This window comes from Mandrillus leucophaeus, unplaced genomic scaffold (genome assembly GCF_000951045.1).
Source record: "Mandrillus leucophaeus isolate KB7577 unplaced genomic scaffold, Mleu.le_1.0 Scaffold206, whole genome shotgun sequence".
Classification (NCBI taxonomy): Eukaryota; Metazoa; Chordata; class Mammalia; order Primates; family Cercopithecidae; genus Mandrillus; species Mandrillus leucophaeus.
In genome coordinates, this window is record NW_012102099.1 from 66,527 (window position 1) to 83,699 (window position 17,173).

The 17,173-nt window shown below is 46.6% G+C and overlaps 1 protein-coding gene across 2 annotated transcripts; it reads right to left on the bottom strand.

Annotated features, from left to right (window-relative positions):
• Positions 1 to 4,842: 4,842 nt before the first annotated feature.
• On the bottom strand, positions 4,843 to 15,322 carry BPIFA3 (BPI fold containing family A, member 3). 2 transcript variants are annotated; one of them, XM_011979754.1, is made up of 7 exons: positions 14,968 to 15,322; positions 8,682 to 8,832; positions 8,180 to 8,287; positions 7,394 to 7,543; positions 6,156 to 6,240; positions 5,656 to 5,719; positions 4,843 to 5,111 (listed from the first exon to the last, which is right to left on the bottom strand). In XM_011979754.1, exons 1-7 carry the CDS (start codon positions 15,089 to 15,091, stop codon positions 5,032 to 5,034), a joined length of 762 nt encoding a protein of 253 aa, XP_011835144.1. In that variant the 5' UTR covers positions 15,092 to 15,322; the 3' UTR covers positions 4,843 to 5,031. The 2 variants fall into 2 exon arrangements, with proteins under 2 accessions (XP_011835144.1, XP_011835146.1); XM_011979756.1 differs by lacking the exon at positions 8,180 to 8,287.
• Between the last annotated feature and the right edge of the window lie 1,851 nt (positions 15,323 to 17,173).

Here is a 17,173-nt window from a genome sequence, read left to right on the forward strand (position 1 = left end):
TACTACTAATGATAAACAACCTTTCGTGAGACACTAGTGCTTTATGCCACCTATAACAAGCCTGTGGGGAAACTGAGGCTCAGGGAGGGCAGTGAGATTCCATCTGCAAAAAAAAAAAAAAAAAAAAAAAATACTACTACTAATGATAAACAACCTTTCGTGAGACACTAGTGCTTTATGCCACCTATAACAAGCCTGTGGGGAAACTGAGGCTCAGGGAGGGCAGTGACCTGCCCAGGGTCATCTCAGCTGGGAAGAGGTGAAGTCGGACTGTCATCTTTGGCTTCAGTGCCCTTACTTTAAGTGCAAGTTTGCATCACAGTTTTCAGTTCAGAAAGCACCTGCCCATCTTCCCTGGAGCCCTCCCATTGATGGAGCGCTTCCCCTGCCAAACCCCCCATTTTTCTTTTGAGACAGTTTCACTCTGTCGCCCAGGCTGAACCGTAGTGGTGCCATTACAGTTCACTGCCGCCTCGACCTCCCGAGCTCAGGTGATCCTCTCGCTTCAGCCTTCTAGGTAACTGGGACTTTAGGTGTGCACCACCACGCCTGGCTAATTTTCATGTTTTTTGTAGAGACATGGTTTTGCCAAGTGATCTGGCTCAAGTGATCTGCCTGTCTTGGCCTCTCAAGTGCTGGGATTACAGGTGTAAGCCACCGTGCACAGCTTGCACAGCTTTAAGAAATTTTATTGTAGTAAGAACACTTAACATGAGATCCACTGAGTTTTGTTTTTTTTAAACACAGTCTTTCTTCTTTCTTTCTTTCTCTCTTTCCTTCTTTCTTTCTCTCTTCTTCCTTTCTCTCTCTCTCTCTCTTTCTCTCTCTCCCCTTCCTTCCTTCCTTCCTTCCTTCCTTCCTTCCTTCCTTCTTTCCTTCCTTCCTTCTTTCCTTCCTCTCTCTCTCTCTCTCTCTCTCTCTCTCACTCTCTCTCTCTCTCTCTTTTTCCTGTCTTGCTCTGTCTCCTAGGCAGGAGTGCCGTGGCATAATCTCGGCTCACTGTAACTTCTGCCTCCCAGGTTCAAGTGATTCCTCGTGCCTCAGCCTCCCGAGTAGCTGGGATTATAGGTGTGTGCCACCACTCCCAGCTAATTTTTGTATTAATATTTTTAGTAGAGATGAGGTTTCACCATGTTGATCAGACTGGTCTCAAACTCCTGACCTCAGGTGATTCGCCCCCCTCAGCCTCCCAAAGTGTTGGGATTACAGGCGTGAGCCACTGTGCCTGGCCTTAACAAAGTTTTAAGTGTACAACACAGCCTTGTTAACTGTAGGCACAATGTTGTATGACAGATCTCTAGAACTGATTTGTTGCACCCCCTCCAATTTGGGGAAACACATGTAGCTCCCAGCCCAATACCTGGCACAGAGTCAGTGCCCAGTAGTGGGAGGGTATGGAAGTTATAAGGCACAGAAGGGCAGAGCCAGGACTGAGGTTCTGAACATTTGGGGCTGAATTGGAGCCTTAAACCATCCCCCAGTGTGAACCCCAGTATCCTAATAGAGGTCCATTGTCCAACAAGCCCTTCCAGGAGGAAATGTAATGAGTCTGTGCTCCATGAACCTTAAAATGAAAACAGAATGCCAGAAACCCAAGGAGGTCCCTACAGGGAGCCCTGCACCAGCCCAGAAACGGTCAGGAGGAAGGCAGACAAAAGCTGCCTTCACCAGTGAACCAGGTAGCCTTGTTGGGGACCAGGCCTGGCCCTCCTGTGTTTGCTCTTTGAATCATGAGCAGGAAGAACCCCACAAGCTCACGGCTGGCAAGGAGAACATTAGCGTTTAGGGTTGCAAATCCCCGGTGAAGCATTTCGGATTAGGGAGCTTGAATTCAAAGACAGAGATGTGAGATTCTCCTGCCCTATTCTCATCTCTGAGCTGTTGACATTTCCTTATTTGAGCTTGTCAGTCCCACTGAACACATATTTCATCAGTCCCCACCGTGTGTGTGTGTGCGTGAGTGTGTGTGTGGTTGGGTGGGGGGTGTTGGAAGGAAGGGAAGACTGGGAGGGAGGACTGACGGTGGTTGAGAGCGTGGGCTCTAGAGCTGGCTGCCTGAGTGCAGTCAATGTGGCCATTTCCTTAAGTGTGACCTTAGACAAGTGACTTTATTCTCCGAGCCTCAGGCTTCTCATTTATAAAGTGAGCTGAAATTTTGTATCTGGTGGGGTTGCTGGGAGGCATTGATAAGATGCTGGATGTAAGCTCTGAGCACCAAAAAGCTCTGGATATAACAAGTGCTTAATGTGTGTGCTACTGTGATTAATATGTGTGTTTTATTTTCCTTTGATTTCTCAGGTTGCTTTTTCAAGTCTTGGTTGGAGGAGAGTGGGAATCCATATTTAATAATTGAATAATCAACAGTCAAATCATTAACAATGGATTAAATGACTTTTTTTTTTTTTTTTTTTTGGTGAGATGGAGCCTCACTCTGTTGCCCAGACTGGAGTGCAGTGGAATGAACTTGGCTCACTGAACCTCTGCCTCCTGGGTTCAAGCAATTCTCCTGCCTCAGCTTCCTGAGTAACTGGAATTACAGGCAACAAAATCGCCATGCCTGGCTAATTTTTGTATTTTTAGTAGAGACGGAGTTTCACCATGTTGGCCAGGCTGGTCTCAAACTCCTGAGCTCAAATGATCCACCCACCTTGGCCTCGCAAAGAGCTGGGATTACAGGTATGAGCCACTGTGCCTGGCTGGATTAAGTGACATTTAATAAGCATTTTCCATGAACCCATCACATATGAAATATACTGCAAATGGTTTTTCATGGCTTTACTCCTTACAAGCATCCTGCGTTATAAATACATATATGGACTTTTTAGAGAGACAAAGTCTTGCTCTATCACCAGGCTGGAGGGCAGTTTTGCAATCATAGCTCACTGTAACCTTGAACTCCTAGGCTCAAGCAATCCCCCTGCCTCAGCCTCCCAAGTAGTGGTGACTACAGGTGCGTGCTGCTACCTCCAGCTAAGTTTTCAAGCTTTTTGTAGACATAGGGTCTTGCTGCATTGCCTAGGCTGGTCTTGAACTCCTGGCCTCAAGCAATCCTCCAGCCTCAGCCTCCCAAAGTGTTGGGATTACAGGTATGAGCCATCACAACCGGCCAATATTTTTATTGCAAAATTGTTAAAGTGGCCGGGCGGGGTGGCTCAAGCCTGTAATCTCAGCACTTTGGGAGGCCGAGACGGGCGGATCACGAGGTCAGGAGATCGAGACCATCCTGGCTCACATGGTGAAACCCCGTCTCTACTAAAAAATACAAAAAACTAGCCGGGCGAGGTGGCAGGCGCCTGTAGTTCCAGCTACTCGGGAGGCTGAGACAGGAGAATGGCGTAAACCCGGGAGGCGGAGCTTGCAGTGAGCTGAGATCCGGCCACTGCACTCCAGCCTGGGCGACAGAGCAAGACTCCGTCTCAAAAAAAAAAAAAAAAAAAAAAATTGTTAAAGTGCATTACGCGTAAGAAAAATGCATATATGTAAATAGCTCAATGAGTTTTCAGAAACCAAACGTCCCTTCCCATACCCAGCACCTAGATCAGGAAACAGAATGTTATAAGCTCTCCCGAAGCCCCCTTCAATGCCCTCTTAGCATCTCACCCTTGCCCCAAGGTAACCACTATCTTATCTCTGGTGGCACGGATTAGTTTTGCTGTTTTGGGACTCACATAAATGGGAGATGCAACACGTGCCCTTTTGCCTATGGCTTCTTTCATGTAACATTCTGTTTATGAGATTCGTCCATGTGGCTGTGGGCAATTTTTGGTCATTTCCATCACTATAGAGATTCCAGTGGGTGCCCATCCCACAAGATATCTGCCCATTCTATTTATTCGTTCTTTTGATGGGCACGGGGGGATGCTGAGTTTGGGGTTATGATGAACGTTGCTGCTACGAGCTTCCTTGCCTTTTGCTCCACACGTGCATGTATTTTTGCTGAGAATATACTAAGTAGTGGAATTGCTGAGTTGTAAAGCAAGCCTATGTTTAACTTTAAGAGATGCCTTAGGCCGGGCGCGGTGGCTCAAGCCTGTAATCCCAGCACTTTGGGAGGCCGAGGCGGGCGGATCACGAGGTCAGGAGATGGAGACCATCCTGGCTAACATGGTGAAACCCCGTCTCTACTAAAAATACAAAAAACTAGCCGGGCGTGGTGGCGGGCGCCTGTAGTCCCAGCTACTCGGAGGCTGAGGCAGGAGAATGGCGTGAACCCGGGAGGTGGAGCTTGCAGTGAGCCGAGATCGCGCCACTGCACTCCAACCTGGGCGACAGAGCGAGACTCCGTCTCAAAAAAAAAAAAAAAAAGAGATGCCTTATAAAGTGGTGGTAGAACTGATCTCGCACCAGCAGCGTTGGATGGCTTCTGTTGTTCCACATCTTGCAAGATTTCTATTCCCATTTTGCAAATGATGAAGACAGAAAGGTAATAAGCTTTGTCCCAAATGCAGCTAGTGGAGCCTAAGACTAGAATCCAACCACTCATTGAGCCACAAATATTTACTGAGCACGCACTCTGTGCCAGCTGTATGCTGGGGCATGGGTCACCATGCTGCATGGCACCTACACCCTCATGGAACTGCCAGTTGGGCCGAATTGAAGGTGAGCTCAGGTGTGTTTGGTGCCCATGGTTTCACTTTTCCACTCTCTCACCCTTTCTCTACACCCCCTTGGAGCCCAGCAGTATTCTTAACACATATTAGGTGCCCAGTAAATATGGAATGAAAGAATGAGAGAATGAGAAATCTCAACAGGCCCCTCCCTGCATTTTTTTTTTTTTGTCGGCATTTCTGGGCTGATGAGCAACCGTAGGGATATTTGTTCTCAGGAGGATACTTCATCAGGTCTGACTTCTAGACCTAAACCCCAGGGCCCAGGCGGGAGGGACCTGTGCATCCTTCAGAGCTAGAGTTTATTGTGGGAGAGGATGGGATGTCCACAGGGTCTGGGGCAAAGTTTTTAGGGTAGCAGAAGCCCCACTCTAAGGGAGACTTAAGGTCCCAAGATGTGGACTTTCCTTCTGATCAGCAGTAGTCAGCTGGGGGGCGCCCCAGCCTGGCATGCAGAGGGTTGGCTGGATTCCTGGTGGGTTGGTTCATAAGCAGCCTCCTGTTCTGTAAAGAGAAAAGGTAGCATCTGTCACTAGCGTGCCCACCTCCCAACTCCCACACTGAAGGGAAACCATCATCTATCCATGGTGACCAAAGGCGGGTGTCAGGAGTGTTCGCATGAAAACCCTCCCCAAATGATGCTGAATTATTTGCTTCTTGGTGTCTTCACTTTACTAGTCTATGAGCTCTATATGAGCAGGGACTGTAATTGTTTATCTGTAACTGGAGTAGAGATGGTCTCAGGTTTGGGGTGGGACCAGTGCTCCCTACTGGATTGGGTGGAGATCTTGGGAGAAGCTAGAATCCCTGGTAACCTGATGACTTCAGTGACTTGGCAGGGCACAGCCTGCTTGGTAGGGGTACGTTCTGCTGTCCCAGCTCTCTTGGGGGACAGTGTGGTCATCATAATATGGTCACCTCTAAAGTGTTCTCACAGCACATGCAGATGCCCCTTAGCAGGCCTCCCTGGGGGCTCCAGGGACAGGGGTACCTCTTTCAGCCCCTTGCCAGTCCTAAGGAGTCCTCACTGGATGGACCAGACACTCACCTATGAGGCTTTTCAACAGTTTCACATCCAGCTGCCCGAGGATTTCACCGATCAGAGGACATACCTGGACCATCAGCACAGAGAGAAGGATCAGGCCAGGGGCTGGAAAAGGAAAACTGAAGTGCCTGTGGCAGGAAACTTTAAGTCCATGGGATTTTTCTAGTAGGAATCATGGCGAGAGTGGCTCCCTGGTAGTGAGCGCCAACTACCTGCTCAGTGTCATGCACAACACTTCCACGCTTTGTCTCCACAAATCCTCATCATATAAGACAGGGACTGTGGTGGTTCCCATACTACAGGTGGGAACACTGAGGCTCAGGGAGGCAAAGTCTCTTGCTCAAAGATAGCCTGACAAAACTCATGGCCAACCTGAAGTTTCAAATTGAGATATTTCAAGCTCCAAAACCCAATGTTTGAAATCCTTTGCTAAATTGCCAGTGGATATGCCTTGACCCTCGGACTCAAGATTGCTCAAGATGCAAAGTTTTTTCTGAACTTACTTGACTTTCTACCAGTTGTGGGAGAACTTCTTGCAGGTTATCTTTGAGGTTGTGGAGGAACTGTTTCATCTTTGGTGGGATAGCCCTAGAAAGAAAGGTAGAGGTACAGAACAGAACAGAGCAATCTAGGCAACATTAAAGCCAGGAGGTATGTGTTGAGTACGTCTTCCACAGTCTTTTAATCCTCACTCAGCCCCATGCCAGAAGTATCATTGTCAGTGATCGTCAAAGGGGTAGCTTGGACCTTGCCCAAGGTCACACAGCTAATAAGTGCTGGTTACGTAAGAAACATGGCAATAGAGCACCAGATTCCAGAGTCTTTCCCTTACACTGTCCTCCCATGAATGTCTGGTACAATCTAGGTACTCAATGAATATCTGATGAACAAATGATCAGACATCCACTGAGGTCTTCATTGCTTTCAGCATTCCAGAATTACAGAGATAAATCAGGCACAAATCTTGCCTTCAAGGGACTTACAGTCAGTTGAAATTGAAAGACTTGGTCAGCCAATCTATGGAGCTTTATTAAAGCTGTATTTTGTGTCTTGTTCACCACTGTATCCCTAGCATCAGGTGTGGTGCTGGCATACAGTAGATTTTTGGGAAACATATGAATGAATGAGGGATAAGGAGGAGCTTCAGGGAAGATGGGAAGGGCATTCCAGGCAACAGGATCAGCATGTGCAAAGGCACAGTGGTGTAAAAATGCGTGGTGTGCGGTGGAGGACAAAGGGCTGAAAAGTTGGCAGGGGAGAGGACAAGCAGGGCCTTGAGTGAAATTTGGGAGTTGCTCTTTATCCAGAGGGCACTGGGAACCACTGGAGGCTTTGGAGCAGGGGCTTGGGCATGGCCAAATTTCTGTGTTAGAAAGTTATTTCTGCTGCAGGATGGGGAATGGAGAGCAGGAGGGGACATCCGGGAAAGCCAGGAGGAGGCTCTTGTAGTGCTCCGGGTAGTGGAGTAGGAGATGGAGATGAAAGAGAGAACCTGAGGGCTACTAGGAAGTCATTAATGGGAACTGGTGATGATGGGCCTGAGGAGTAGGGAGGGAGAAGAGTCTGGCTTCTGGGAGGGTGGTAGGGTCATCACGGTTGGGAACACGGGAGGAAGAGCAGATCCTGGGGGAAGGATGAGATCTGCTTTGGACTAATTTAGGAGATGGTCAGGAAGTGACGCTGCAGCTGGGGCTTGTCAGGAAGGAGGCCCAGCTCTGGGGAGGGGCAGCTGGGGTCTTACTCGGTGAGGACGGCCACGTGGACACTGCTGGGCTCTGCATCGCATTTGCCTATCACCAGATCCCTCCGGCCAAACTCGTCTTTCTCCAGCCAGAACTCCACAACGATGCTTATGTGTGCACACATCTTTATGATGTTGTTATCGAAGGGCCTGCAGATAAGAAAGGAGGAGGAGGAAGGGCAAGGGGAGGAGGTAGAGAAAGAGTAGAAATCTCCGTGTTGGCAAAGATGGGCACTGTCCACTGTCAGGGCTTCCCCTGGCACTCTGAGTCCTTTCAACAAACTAGGCCCAGTTAAATCCCGAAGTCAGTGATTAAAGAGAAAACAGCTGTAGCCAGAGTAACTTTGAAAATCCCTTAAATAGGCCTTTGGAAATTCAAACGTTGAGAGCTAATCTCTGTTTCAAAAATCTTTCCCATTTAGCTGCATCCTCCCTTTCTTGGGGGCAGTGGATGTCAAAGGATAGTTTGAACAGGAGGATGGTGAGCAGGGGCGATGAGATGATTACAGCAGTTCTCCCTTTCTCTCTTTTATCAAGCCCAGTTGTTGTGAACTCTCATAGGTTTGAATGAGCAAATGACTTCCTTCCACTGACTAATGATTGTAATCCATATTTCAGGTGAAGAAACCAAGGCTCAGAGAGGCGAAGTGACTTGCCCAAGGTCACACAGCAAGTGGCTTTGGAAGCCAGGATTTGAATTTAGGTTGGGATCAGAAAGATCTGGATTTCCCAGGTTCCCTGCAAGGAGGGCTAGCACCTCTCAGATGCTGCTTCTGTATGACTCACGGTCTCAATTCAAGGTCAAATTCAAGCGAGATGTTTGCCGAGAACCACTCCTTATGGAATGACATCTGGATCCCACCATAGTCCAGCTGCATGTTGGTGATGTTGATGCTGCACAAGGAAAGAGCAGAGGCCCCGCAAGGGTGAGGGACCTCAGAACAGGTAAGGCTTCCTGCTGAGAAACAAGACTGTCCCGTCTATAAAGAGGGCCTGGCAATGGGATTTGGAGTGTGATTCTTTTACAGATGCTCTGAGGGCAAGAGTCAGGTGCGGGAGCCCTGGACTGCAAGCTGCCCCAGAGTGGCCCTAACAGTGCCACACAGTTTTGATTTGTGCAGCTGGGCCCCCACTCTTCCTCGTGTGGGCCTTCCACCTTCTCTTCTTTCAATCTTCCTACCTTCCCTCTTTACAGGCCTTGAACCTCCCCAGCCCCCCATCAGCTCCACCCTTCGATCTAGAGCTCTATAAAGAGTTCCAGGGCCAGGGATGGAATTCAGGGTCTCACCTGCTCTCTTGCTGCTGCTGGTGTTTCCTGCCGCTGATTAGCCAGCCCACCATCCCTGGGGCCACTTGTGCCAAGGCATTCAGTCTGTCCCCAAAGTGGATGTTCTGGATTCGGCTTTCTGCGTTGTGCTTTATGAGGCCCTGAGCAATAACTGGAAATGCACAAGGACCACTGACTTTGCACAGTGTCATGGAAAAGGTGGGGGGCTTGGGATTCAGAGACCTGGGTTGCAGGCTGGTGCAAGCTCTGATTGCTTAGTGAGTGGTGCATGTCACCGCCTCCCCATGGAGATCTACCTTCTTCATCTATGAAATGAAATTATGCTTTGCAAGACTGATGTGAGAAATAAAGAAAAAAAACCTGCAGAGGGTCTGGCAGAAACAGCTGCTCAAAGGGGGGTATCCTGGTTGAAAGTTCACCCAACACTGTATTTCAGTCTGGAGCACGGAGCTAACATACGGGATGTAGATCAGAGTCAATGTTGGTTGAAGAGAAAATTTAGATGGGTAAGTGTGGAGAGAATAGATGTAAATTGCTCCACACCATATCTAGAATAAATTGCAGGACCCAGTGGAGCTTCCACCAGAAAAGAATAAATCTCCCAAAGGAAGGAATTTTTAAAGCTATTGGAGATGCTTAAGTCCTGCCTATTTTGTCTCTAGACCCTCCTGCCTGGGATGAGGATCCAGCTCTGATGAACATCAGAGTGTACCACAGGGCACATTATTTCACTGGTTTTACCTGCCCTGAGATCAGGTCCCACACTGAGAACTCTGGGTTACTGCAGAGTAGCAGAAACCTTTGTCACACCCCATCCCCCTCCTCCAAGACAGCATCTTGGAGCTGTTTGTTTCAGCAATGTTTGTTTCTGTCGCTTACAAACAAGAATGTGTCTGGAGTAGCAGATCTTGATTCAAATCCTGGCTCTATCATCTCCCTGGGTCTTGGCTTCTTCATCTGTATAACAGGGGCAGTACCTCACAGGGTCCTTGTGAGGAATATTAAGACCATTCATTCATTCATCCAACAAATATTTATTGAGCATCTACTGGGTGTCAGGCCCCAAACTGGGCACTGAGGATTCAAACCAGTTTTGTGTCTACTAGGAGAGATAAATATTAAACAAATAGTTTCAAGGATAGAGTGAACCTATAGGTATGGCCAGAGCTCTTGGTAGTTCTTGGTTCGTGATTATAGTGGTGCTTGAGAATTTGTGAGCAGCAGATACCAGTGGTTGCCAGTCTAATATTCATCCATCCATCCATCCATCCACTCATCCATCCATTCATCCATCCATCCATCCATCCATCCATCCATCCATCCATCCATCCATCCATCCATCTGTCCATTCATCCATCCACTTATCCATTTATTCATTCTATCTTCCTCATCTGAACCCTGATTTGATTCAAGTACTCCTTTAAATTCCTAGTCTAGATGAGGCTGTTGATTATCTGAACCATCAGGTGTGCCTCACCCTCACTGACTGTTTTGGGTTCAAAGTTGGCACATGACCCAGTTGGCTCTATCAGACCAAACAGGAGAGCTCATGTTTCACGTTTGAGGGGAAAATTCTTTTCTCTTTCTCCTATCAGAAAGAAGCAAGACAGCCTATAGTGCCAATGGCCATGGGTTGCCATTTTCTTACCACACTGGGAACCAGCATGAGGATAAAACTATGATGATAGCAGAGCTGAAAAATAGACAAAATCTAGTCTGGAGGTAAGCTTTGAACTCATGACTGAACCAAACCTGGAGCTTGTCCTACCTCTGACTTTCAGTTATGTAAAATGACAACTTTTTTTATTGTGTAAGCCAGGTTGAGTTGGATTTTCTGTTGCCTGCTGCTAAGTACTCTAACTGATAATATAATTTCACTTCTTGACCCTACCTGAGATCAGGCCCTTCGCCGAGAACTCTGGGTTACTGCAGGGAAGCTGCTACTGGTCATAGCAATAAACATATGCAGAGTCAAAGCACTTTTCACATACTTTTCATCATTTAAGTTTGAAAAGCAGCTTTTCTAACTGCACTCATTGTATAAATGAGGTTACCTGGGTTCAGAATTATACACCAATATATTCAATAACCTAAATGAAAAGGATACATTTATGATAAACCACAACATTCCAAGTTCTGATGAGGAAAAATAGAAAACATTCATAACCAAAGAAATTAAGAAATTTCTTAACAAATAAAAATAGTGATTGAAGATCTCATTCTCCAAGAGCTTCTGACCTAGAAGATTTTACAGAGAGTTTTATCAAACTTTTATAAAGAGAAAACCGTGAAAGAAAATGGAAAAACAGAAAGATGTTAAATTCATTCTCTGAGGTTAGTATAACTTTCCTAGCCTCAAGGACAATACCAAGAAAAGAAAGTTACATATTAGTTTTATGTATGAAAAGTTTGCTAAGATCCTAAACAAATTATTAGTTAATGAAATCTTGGCCAGGCTCAGTGGCTCACGCCTGTAATCCCAATGTTTTGGGAGGCCGAGGCAGGCAGATCACCTGAGGTCCGGAGTTTGAAACCAGCCTGGCCAACATGGTGAAACCCTGTCTCTACTAAAAATACATAAATCCGTAGGGTGTGGTGGTGGGAGCACCTGCAATCCCAGCTACTCGGGAGGCTGAGGCAGGAGAATCATTTGAACCTGGGCTGGGAGGTGGAGGTTGCAGTGAGCTGAGATCCCGCCACCATACTCCAGCCTGGGTGACAGAGCAAGACTCCATTGCAAAAACAACAACAACAACAACAACAACAAAACAACAACAACAAAAACACACACAAAAAAACTACTAGTACATCATAAAAACGTTCATTTTAGAAATGTTGGCAAGGTTCAACCACAGAAAAATCTATTAATACAATTTATCATTTAGTAGGTTGGAGGAAAAAAGTGATTAACTTTTAGATGCAGAGAAACTTTTGTTAAAGGTCAATACTGACTTATGATTAAGAAAAATTCATAAAACTAGGGGCATAAGGAACAAGCTTAATGTGATAAACACTATATTCCAAAAACCTACAGAAAATATTCTTGGAGGGGAATTCTGGATTCATTTCCATTTCTGTAGAAGGCTCTGGCTACAATGCAAGATAAGAAAAAGGCACAGGGAGTGTAAGGCTTAGAAGAGGAAAGATAAAGCTATTACTACTTACAGATAATATAATACTCTAGATAGAAAAACTCACAGAATAAATAAAACAATAAAACTATAAGAGGTCAGCAAGGCTTTTGAATATCAGAAGAAGTCAACAGCTTTCCTTCCATCTGTACCTGCAACTCCAACTAGAAAATATAATAGAAGATTAGGTAGCATTTACATGGCAATGAAAACTATAAATTCTCTAGGAATCACGTTAACAAATCATGCTTCAGACATTGATAGGACTTTAAAATTATATTATGGGATATATAGTAAAATCTCAATAAATGAAAAGATACACTAAGTTTATGATTGGGAAGTAAAAAATATCAACTCCCTTTAAATTAACAAATTCATTTGAACTCCAATCAAATTTCCAGATGATTTTTTTTTTTTTTTTTGAGACAGAGTCTCGCTCTCTCGCCCAGGCTGGAGTGCAGTAACGTGACCTCCATTCACTGCAAGCTCCACCTCTTGGGTTCAAGCCATTCTCCTGCCTCAGCCTCCTGAGTAGCTGGGACTACAGGCCCTCGCCACCATGCCTGGCTAAGTTTTTGTACTTTTAGTAGAGATGGGATTTCACTGTGTTAGCCAGGATGGTCTCGATCTCCTGACCTTGTGATTCGCCCTCCTTGGCCTCCCAAAGTGCTGGGATTACAGGCGTGAGTGACCGTGCCTGGCCTGATTTTTTTTTTTTAAGAGACAGGGTCTTTGTTGCTCAGGCTGGAGTGCAGTGGCACAATTATAACTCATTGCAGTCTCAAACTCCTGGGCACAAGTGATCCTCCCACCTCAACCTCCCAAGTAGCTGGGACTACAGGCATGTGCCACCATGCCTGGTTAATTTTCTAATTTTATTTTTGTAGAGGCAGGATCTTGATATGTTGCTCAGGCTGGTCTTGAATTCCTAGGCTCAAGTGATCTCCCACCTCAGCCTCTTAAAGTGCTAGGGAGCCACCATGCCCCACCAGATGAATTTTTTAAAGGAACTCAACATACTCTAAAACTCATTTGGAAGAATATAGGTCTGTTAGATAAAACAGCATTTTACAATGATGTTGTATTTACAATACTATGTTATTGGCGTAAAACAAATGTACAGATACAGCACAGGGAGCTTAGCAGTGAATCCTCATTTTTGGGAATTTGATCATTTAGTAGATGAGTTAGGGAAACTGAGTCACATGCAGAGAAGAGAAGCTGAATCTCTGCCTTACATACACAGGCATACATAAAGATAGCCTCCAGAGATGGGTTACAATCTTGAATGTGAAAGGTAAAACTATAAAGCTATGAGAAAAAAACAAAGTAGAATATGTCTGAGGTAGGAGCCAGGTCTTAAGACTCTCCAAACACAAACTATAAAACAAAATATTGATGAATTTGAAAATATTCCTGTTCAGGGAAGGACCTGCAAAGTTAACAGATGACAGTTTGGGAGAAATATTCACAATGCATAAATCTGACAAAGGGCTAATATCAAGAATTAAGTAATGTCTCTTCAAATCAAAGAGGATTAAAAAAACCCAGAAAAGCAAATTTAAAAACAGACAAAAGGTAAGAACAGGGAATTCAAAGAAGTCAAAATGGGGCTGGGCACGGTGGCTTACGCCTGTAATGCCAGCACTTTGGAAGGCCGAGGTGGGTAGATAACTTGAGGTGAGGGGTTCAAGACCACCTGACCAACAAGATGAAACCCCCTCCCCACTAAATATACAAAAATTAGCCGGGCATGGTGGCATGCACCTGTAATCTCAGCTACTCAGGAGGCTGAGGCAGGAGAATCGCTTGAACCTGGGAGGCAGACATTGCAGTGAGCCAAGGTCATGCCACTGCACTCCAGCCTGGGCGACAGAGCGAGAATCTCTGTCTCCAAGAAAAAAAGTCAAAATGGTTAACAAAAGTAGAAGATGCTCAAACTTCCCACTCACCAGATAAAGTCAAGCTAAAACAAGTAGTTATCACTCAACTACATATCAAACTGGCAAAAAAAAAAAAAAGTCTAAAAATAATGTCAGTTCAAATTGTGTCCTCTCCTCCCCCAGTGCGACTGTCTTTGGAGATAGGGCCTCTAAAGGGCTAACTGAGGTTAAACGAGGTCATTAGGATGTGGCCCTAAACTGACGGGATTGGTGTCCTTATAAGAAGAAGCAGAAGCGATCTCTTTCTCTGCATGCACAGAGAAAAGGCTATATGGAGACATGGAGAACATGTCTGTCTGCAAGCCAGCAAGACAGGCCTCACCAGAAACCAACCCTATTTGCATCTTGATCTTGGACTTCCAGCCTCCAGGACTGTGAGAAAAGGAATATGTGTTGTTTAATTCCCAGTCTGTGGTATCTTGTGAGGACAGCCCTAGCTGACTGATACAGCTCAGTACTCGGCAGTGCTGGGGAACATGGGGAGACAGGTATAGTCATTTCTTACCGGAGCATGTGTAGACCATGTGGCCATTCTAGAGAGGATTCCTGCAGTTTTGGTTAAATTGAGTTTACCTCTACCTCAGGACCCAGCCACTCTCCTTCTGGGTATATCCCAGAGAAATTCTCCCACAGGCCGTAACAGGGACACGTGCAAGGAAGTTCATCTCTGTGTACTTTATAATCGTGGAGAGTTAGAGACAACCTGCATGTTCATCCAGAGGGGAACAGCCAAATAAACTGGGGTGGATGAATCTTATGGCTCTTTCTGCACCAGCTGAAGCAACATAGATGTCAACAGCGTAGTGCTGAGTGAAACCAGTAAAAAAACCAGAATGGGATATATATGGCAATACAATTTATGTAAATTAAAGTACCGAACATACAAGGACACAGGCATATTTAAATATATCCATTAAACACACTGCAGTGCCTGCCAAGGCAGTAGGGATACGGGAGTGAGAATAAGGGATAAAGGGGGAAATAAGAAAATAAAACAAAAGGGGGACCTTGAAGTAGTTTGTGCCAATGAGGATGTGCTAGAAGTTGGCATATAATCAACACAACCTCAATTTTCTGTACTTGAGGTCTAAGAAAAAAAGAGGGTAAGTGACTAACCTGAAGTCACCCAGCAGGTTAGCGGTGGAGCCCAGATGGCACCTTCCCACCTCCCCGACCCTGTGGGCAGCAGGCAGAGCCTGGGGCTTAGCTTACTTCTTGCCAGGGTGGATTTGTTGTCTCTGTGGGCTTGGGCCAGGCCAGACCAAGGCTGCTTGCGCAGTGCCAAGGGCAAGGCCAGCAACCCGAGGAGGATGAGGAGCCTCCAGAGTGGACACATTGTAGGGTCTGGGACCTGCGGATGTCAAGAGTGTCAGATGGGGCCTGGGCAGATGGCTTTGAGGGTGGCAGTCTGGAGGGATGGGCTCATGGTTTTCTGCAGAAAGATGACATCAGAATTAGCCCCCAGCATGCTGTGGGGAGGGGGTGCACTGGACCCTGGCAGCTGCCACCAGGGCTTGCTCACATTGGGAGAGCAACAGGTGGAACCCTGGGGGGAGGCCAGGGCTCCAGAGGAAGGCCTTGTTGCTTGGAGACACTCACCAGAGCCTATTGTTGGGTCATCCAACAGGAGTCCTCTCCCAGACCCTGGCACAGGCTGGATGTTGGTGACTCTTTAGTGAACCAATGAATGAACACATTTGAGTGAGGATGGCTAACCCCAAGCTCTCCAATTGGGCTAGGACTTTCTTAAGGGCAAGACCAACCACTTCAATCTCTACCATGACACTTGCTTGTCAGAAACTGAGTGCTAATGAATGTTTGTTGAGTGACCAAACGACTGAATTGATAAATGGAGATGGCTGATCTCTGAATCTCCTCCAAATTATGAGTTTCTTGAGGGCAGGGTGTGAGTCTAATTAATCCTCATGTCTACAGTGCCTCCTATGTTTACCACATGGTAAGTACTGGTGAATGTCTGTTAATGCTACAAATGAATGAATGACTGGATGGATAGATCTTATCTTTCTGGATAAGATTTACAGAGTCTTGAAGCCAAAGCAGCAGGTTGACCTTGGAGCCCTGGGATTGGGATTCAGAGAGAATTCAGTTTGAGTCCCCTGTCCTTACTCTCAGGAAGTGGTGCCAAGTCCATCTAGTTGCTCCAGTCCCAGCCCGTGGAGTTGCCCTTTCCTCCCCTTTTCCCATCTCCCACAACCCATCTGTCAGGAGATTCTGCTGACACTTCCAGAACATGACCACGTCTCACAACTACTCCTCAGCCACCATCAGCTTGGTCTGAATTATTGCCAGTGGGTCCTGGCTGGTTTCCCAGCATTTAACTGTGCCCGCCTACAATCTCTTCCACACAGCAGCCTGGACAGTCATTTTAAGATGTAAGATAGGCCGGGTGCGGTGGCTCATACCTATAATCCCAGCATTTTGGGAGGCCGAAGCAGGTATATCAGGAGGTCAGGAGTTCGAGACCAGCCTGGCCAACATGGTGAAACCCCGTCTCTACTAAAAATACAAAAATTAGCCGGGTGTGGTGGTACACGTCTGTAGTCCCAGCTACTTGGGAGGCTGAGACAGGAGAATTGCTTGAATCTGGGAGGCGGAGGTTGCAGTGAGCCGAGATCACACCACACTGCACTCTAGCCTGGCAACAGAGCAAGACTCCATCCAAAAAAAAAAAAAAGATGTAAGGTAGACCATGCCACTCCTCTGCTCAAAACCCTCCAGCATTTCCTACTGCACACAGAGCAAAAGCCACTTTCCACACAACACCTCCCAGGCCCAGGAGGGTCCCTGCATCCTCTTGGACCGCACTGCCTGCAGCTCTCTCTTGCCCACTATACTGCAGCAGCACAGGTCTCGGGGGTCTGGGCCCCACGGTGCCATTGCTGTGAGCTCTGAGACAAAGGCATTTGTCACTGTCCCTGTGCTGTTTCCCCGTACTGCGGGGGACGTAGAGGGCCCCATGTGGAGGAGGGATGGGAACGTCCTTTGCAAATTTCACAGAAGCCTTGGGGCTGTTCTTGGGCAATTTACTGTGGTGTTGTAAGAGACCGCACTGAGAAAGCCGTGGCTCAGGGTGTTGGCTTTCCCTATTTGAGGTCCTTTCGTGGAGTTCATGCTCCCCTTGGGATGTTTGTAGAATATCACTTACTTCAAAATGTATTTTTCTAGCCTTCCTGGTCTTATGTAAGTGGTTGGAATTTGTTTGTTTGTTTGTTTGTTTTTGTCAAGAAAACAGAAGAGTGGGCACTGTCGGGAGGAACAAATCTGTTGTTCTTGGCTCTTTGGACATCTTACAACGGGGCGGGGGCTGTTGGTCCCTCCTCATCACAGGCTGTGGTTCTCAGGGCCACAGAGCCTAATGAAAGGACAGCGTGGAGGGTATAGATTTTCAGAGCTTGAT